This window comes from Salvelinus sp. IW2-2015, linkage group LG35 (assembly GCF_002910315.2).
Source record: "Salvelinus sp. IW2-2015 linkage group LG35, ASM291031v2, whole genome shotgun sequence".
NCBI classification, from domain to species: Eukaryota; Metazoa; Chordata; class Actinopteri; order Salmoniformes; family Salmonidae; genus Salvelinus; species Salvelinus sp. IW2-2015.
Window position 1 is genome coordinate 1,064,755 of NC_036874.1, and position 6,514 is coordinate 1,071,268.

The 6,514-nt window shown below is 43.4% G+C and overlaps 1 protein-coding gene across 1 annotated transcript in view; it reads left to right on the plus strand.

The window, feature by feature from the left end:
* Positions 1 to 5,755, plus strand: part of LOC111958600 (zinc finger protein 585A) — a 29,273-nt gene extending 23,518 nt beyond the window's left edge. Inside the window, exons 5-6 of the mRNA XM_070437297.1 lie at positions 2,584 to 3,082; positions 3,497 to 5,755. Coding sequence (XP_070293398.1) covers positions 2,584 to 3,082; positions 3,497 to 4,920 — 1,923 coding nt within the window. The 3' untranslated portion in view covers positions 4,921 to 5,755. The remainder of the gene's footprint in view (positions 1 to 2,583; positions 3,083 to 3,496) is intronic.
* Positions 5,756 to 6,514: the final 759 nt, after the last annotated feature.

A 6,514-nucleotide genomic window follows, 5' to 3' on the forward strand; every position in this document is an offset into this window, starting at 1 on the left:
AGACATTACTTTAAAATCAATTATACAGTAATCACTTAAACAGCCTGTCATAACTGATTTGTGTCAATCCATATGCCATCAATGGCCTGCACTGGTTTTGATATTGCACCATGTCTCAGTTGCTAATAATCATACACATTCATTCTATTGAAGATGATTGGGCCAAGCATGAAGGCTACATTGTCATTCCCACATCTTGACAGTGATGGTCTCTACCAATTAGATTAGGGTTCCTATGCTATTTTCTCCATTCCAGCCATTACAATGAGCCCGTCCTCCAATTGCTCCTCCCACCAGCCTCTGCTGTAGTTTAGATATTAGTTACAATAAGCGTCATCTTGCTAATTCAATGGACACATTTCATCTTTGACAACACTATTACAGTAAGTACTGCTTTGATAAAGCTATAAAATGAGAAGGGCGCAACTGATACCAAAAGATACACCAAAAGTATGTGGACACCCCTTCAAATTTGTGGATTTGACTATTTCAGCCACACCCGTTGCTGACAGGTGTATAAATATCGAGCACACAGCCATGCAATCTCCATAGACAAACATTGGTAGTACAATGGCCTGTACTGAAGAGCTCAGTGACTTTCAAAGTGGAACCATCATATGTCACCTTTCCAACAAGTCAGTTCGTCAAATTTCTGTCCTGCTAGAGTTGCCCCGGTCAACTAAGTGCTGTTATTGTGATGTGGAAACGTCTAGGAGCAACAACTGCTCAGCCGCAAAGTGGTAGGCCACACAAGCTCACAGAACGGAACTGCTGAGTGCTGAAGCACGTAGTGCGTAAAAATCGCCTATCCTCGGTTGCAACACTCATTACCAAGTTCCAAACTGCCTCTGGAAGCAACCTCAGCACAATAACTGTTTGTCGGGAGCTTCATGAAATGGGTTTCCATGGCCTAACAGTCGCACACAAGCCTAAGATCACAATGTCAATGCCAAGCGTCGGCTGGAGTGGTGTAAAGCTCGCTGCCATTGGACTCTGAAGCAGTGGATATGCGTTCACTGGAGTGATGAATCATGCTGGCAGTCCGATCAACAAAACTGGTTTTGGCGGATGCCAAGAGAACGCTACCTGCCCGAATGCATAGTGCCAACTTTAACGTTTGGTGGAGGAGGAATAATGGCCTAGGGCTGTTTTTCATGGTTTGTGCTAGGCCCTCTAGTTCCAGTGAAGGGAAAGCTTAATGCTACTGCATATAATGACATTCTAGACGATTGTGTGCTTCCAACTTCGTGGCAACAGTTTGGGGAAGGCCCTCTCCTTTTTTAGCATGACAATGCCCCCATGCACAAAGCGAGGTCCAAACAGAAATGATTTGTCGAGATCGGTGTGGAAGAACTTGACTTGCCTGCACAGAGCCCTGACCTCAACTCCATTGAAGACCTTTGGGATGAATTGGAACGCCAACTGCGAGCCAGGCCTAATCGCCCAACATCAGTGCCCGATGTTAAAATATCTGGCTCATTGTTCTATCTATGATTATAGTGTCTGTGACAGCATGGGCAGCGACATTGCGGTAATATCCATTTTGAGGTGGTCAATTTTCTTCTTCACAATTGGCTGATCCCTCCTGATGGCCTGGTTAGACATGACTGCAACAGGGTCTCCAGGAGTGATCAGCCAATGAAGTTGTAAGTCCCACCCAGTTGGCTACATTAAAATGGTGGAATCCCTCAATTGTGCTGGCCATGCTAATTCGGCCTGTTCGCCACTAGAGGCCTCTATCGTTCTCTATGGCAGATACTTTTTGGCGAGAATGAATCAGTCGCTTCATCTTTGCACATGACCCAGGGACCTTTGCCTGATTGGTCAGGTTTCATGACATTAACAATCCAGGAAATGCAGCGTCTTTCCGGTTAAAGATGGTGGATAAATAAAGATGTCCCACTCAGGCCGTTGATCATTGAAATAAAATGGTCCGTTCCGGTCTGCTTAACGTGGTGGCTCTCCAATGCATTAGCAGTTTGGTCTGGTCTGCTTGGTTCATTGTAGATGAACCAGAACAATTAGGGAGTGGGATGTCTCGCTTCCTCTTCCGTCTCTGTTTCAGATGACAACAATCAGAAATAAGGTGGCTAGCAAAGCTATTTTCCAAACTTTGCTAGCTTGCTTTTTTTTTTATCAGTGAGCATTTATACGAGAAACACAACTTTTTCCTCTCGTGGTTGTCTTCATAATCAAGATAGCTACATTTGGTGGGTGACAATCTTACAAAGTAGCAAGGTAACGTTAGCTAACAGACACGTTAGGCTATCTTGCTACAACTATGCAAGCGTATAAAGGTTAACGACGGCGTAAAAATATAGCTAGTTAGGTTGTAACCAAAACTTACACTGCATGCTAGTAGGATGTCCATATGACCGAGGTAATGATGATAATGCGGTGTAATGAAGGGCTATGAAGTAGTAGGCTATTGAGAGTGTTACTGAACCAGACTTCAGCATAGCTAATGCAGAATTGGGGTTTCTTACTTTTTACATGTTGGATGGGTTATTATGATACCTGGTAACTCTCTGTAAGGGTAATGTTCAATCAAACCTGGTCTTTTCTCCACAGAATGTAAGGTAATGTGAAGGTGTTGACCTTAGCAGAGACACACTAGTCAACAAGATGAAGAACAAATCTGTGAAAAAGCAACACAAAATCAAGAGGTCTAAACACCATCGAGACCCAATCAAAACAGAGTGTGAAACACAGTCAGATGATGTTAACTGCAAAAGAGAAGAACCAGACATTAGCCAATCTCCCTCTCCCAACACTAAAGGGGTTACTTCCAACTCCATCCAAATTAAAGAGGAACCAGCTGACTTTGAAGTACAGAGTCATTGCTTCGATTCTAGAGCACTCCACAAGGATTCTGGAACCGTCATAACCAAGACTGAAACAGATTCTGTTTACATTAGCCAAGGAACAGTAGAGATAAAAGCGGAGTATGATTCTGATTCTGAAATACACAAGGTGGTGGTTAAGAGAGAAACTCAAGTGTGTTTCATGAAGGAGGAGAATGTGGGTGAAGAAGACACAGATGAGGACCCRGAAGACGGGAGGGATACTGACAGCAACAGAGGTATGCAACACACCCATCTTTAAAATCTGTGCAATCTTAAAATTTGCTTGAATATTTGATATTGACTGACTAGGCTAAATGGCTATTTGATATCGACTGAATTTAAGATTCYTCATGAAAATATAGGACTACTCTCATTTACTTTTGAAATTATATTCTTTCTTATTTTAGTTTTCATATCCCTCTTCTGTAAATCAAATCACATTTTATTCGTCACCTACACAGTTTACAGCAGGTATAAAAGGTGCAGTGAAATGCTTATGCGCTAGCGCCCTCAACTATGCAGTACATCATTCAATAGCAATAATAACAATAAAAAGAGTCAGGTCAAAAATACTCCTCTTATTATAACCATCTAGTATTCTCCCTTTGTCTTTTTCTACCCCTGCTTCTCCCACTCTTCCTCTCCCTCAGTCTCTTCTCCTCAGTTCTTTCCTTGCACATACTGCACCATCTCCTTCACCGACCATTCCTTCCTGGAGAAGCACATCAAGTGGAACCACCAGAAGGAGTATCTGGCCATGTTGAGAAACAGTTTTACAAAGAGCAGTGGAACAGAGACGGTCCCAACACACAGCTGCCTCCACTGTAGCCTCATGTTCCAAACCCCACGGCTGCTTAGCATCCACACCCGCCAGATCCACCCTTCAGCCACTCCCCGGAAACCTGCCCGTCCCCACAGGGTTTCGGTGAAACTCTACACCTGCCCACAGTGTGCCCGCAGATTCAGATACCTGGGCAGTCTGCAAAACCACTGTGAGCTTTCACACAAAATGGCTGTGATCAGCACCAATGGACACCTCAGTTGTGCCGATTGTGGGAAGAGCTTCAAGAATTGTTGGGGACTGGGACCTCACCWGTGTCACYAACCAGAGGGCACWGAACCTCAGGACATTAAGCCTGTGGTCTGTCTMGAWGTCGGCTTCCATTGCTCAGAGTGTGGCAAGATCCTCTGTAGTCCTCAGAGCCTGAACATTCACATGCGAATTCACACCGGAGAGAAGCCTTATGCCTGCAAGGAGTGTGGCAAAAGATTTGCTGAGAGCGGCAGTTTACGCAAACACCTGCTGATACACTCTGGAGTCAAGGCATTCAAATGCCAGGAATGCGGGAAGGATTTTGCCCGTATGAAGGGTCTCAGGAGTCARATGACCACTCATTCTGGCAAAAAGCAGTACTCCTGCTCCCACTGTGACCGGCAGTTTGGATACAAGTCTAGTCTGACCATTCACCTACGCTCTCACACYGGGGAGAAACCCTTTCACTGCACAGAGTGTGGTAAAGACTTCTCTATCAAGAGAAACCTGAGGCTTCACCTAAAGATCCACAACAATGAGAAAGGCCACCAGTGTGGGGAGTGCGGCCTGAAGGTGATAGACATTGGGGCGTTGAAGACACACATGCGCTCACACACCGGRGAGAGGCCTTACCACTGCACAGTGTGCAGCAAGCAGTTCATTCGACTGGAACACCTGAAGAACCACCAACGCACTCACACAGGTGAGAGACCATACGTCTGTTCTGAGTGCAGCAAGAGCTTTGCTCAATCTGGAGATCTCACAAAACACATACGCACCCACACTGGAGAGAAGCCGTATGAATGTTCTGTCTGCCACGGCTGCTATACCTCTTCAGGGGATCTGGGCAAACACATGAGGATCCACAATGGCTCACGGCCCTTTCCCTGCCAGCAGTGTGACAAGAGCTTCCGCTTGGTCGGCCACCTTAAAACTCACATGAGGACCCACACTGGGGAGAGACCGTACTCCTGCCCTCGCTGCCTCCGGACCTTCGCTCGCACCCACCACCTCTCTGTTCATGTGGCTCAGTGTCGCTGATTGATGATAATGATTTGCCTGGCTGTGTCGCGCCTTTCTCAAACTCATTGCATTATGCTTTATGGGGGTAACTCACCCTTTTCACTACTCCCAATGTGTAGCCCTTACCTGGGGGATCAGCCATATTTCACCAGAACACTGAGATGGTAGGGGGTATTTGGCTGACTATTACAGTGGACAAACAAGATGATGTAGGAAGCATCAATTCAAAGGTCCAAGAGCTCCAGACATTGACACTCCACTAGATACATCAAGATGTTGGGCAGAGTTTTTAGTTTGCAAGCAGTTTCAGATTTGTTTTCTGGACATTAAAGGGATAGTTCACAACAAAGTACAAATTAATCTAATTTCCCACTTACAGTGGCTGTAGGTGTAGATGATTCATCAAAACGTCAAGATGTGATTATAGCGCAATAAAGTGACTTAAATGTAAGGTAGACGTCTATCATGTCAGTTACTATTTTGAGTGAATTATCTCTGTTTTGTACTATATCTAAAGTCTTGACACTATTTTACTGAATGTATGATGACAATTGTTTTCTGATGAAGGTGAGCAGATTGGGTCTCTGCAGTACATACAAGAAACAAATACTCTTTATACAGCCTATGTACTGAATCTATAACCTACTTTAACTGATAGTGTTGTCTTGGTGTGTGATAAATAGTGTTATAACTGATTAATTACATTGTATTTATTCTAAATGATTAGGCAACTGTTATTATAAGAATGTGTCAATGACTTGATATCTACTAAGTCATAACATTAACTAATAAATATGAACAACAATGTTAAGGCTGTTTAACCAAACCTTGCACAATGCAATAAATTATTAAAAAAAAAAAAAAAAAATGTATATTGAAATATTATTTTATTAGGTAGATGTGTTTTGTTTTGAAACTTACAATTTCTGTACAATGTAAGCCTAATAGATGCTAGGAATTAATATAGCACGTACAGTGCCTTCAGAAAGTATTCATACCCCTTGACTTATTCCACATGTWGTGTTAAGGCCTGAATTCAAAATTGATTAAAYAAAATTAAAATTAAAAAAATCTCACCCATGTACACACAATACCCCATAGTGACAAAGTGAAATATGATTTTAGAACTTTTTGAAAATGAAATACAGGAATATCTCATTTACATAAGTATTCACACCCCTGAGTCAGTATTACAACTGTGAGTCTTTCTGGGTAAGTCTCTAATAGCTTTCCACACCTGTGATTGTGCAACAGTTGCCTCAGCTCTGTCAAATTGGTTGTTGGTCATTGCTAAACAACCATAGATTTAAGTGAAAGATCTGTATATAATGACGAGATGCTCATGTCTCAGCCCGAAGTAGTTTCCCAAAGGCGGGAAGGTAGCCCACGGGAAGGTAGCTTAAGCCCATAGAAATGCATTGGGCTTATTTTGGACAGATTTTGGTGAGAGTGAACCCTCTCGCTTCGCCTCTTCCTTTCTGCTGATATACACTAAGTATACCAAACATTAGGAACACCTTGTAATATTGAGTTGCACCCCCTTTTGCCCTCAGAACAGCCTCAATTCGTCAGGGCATGGACTCTACAAGGTGTCGAAAGCATTCCACAGGGA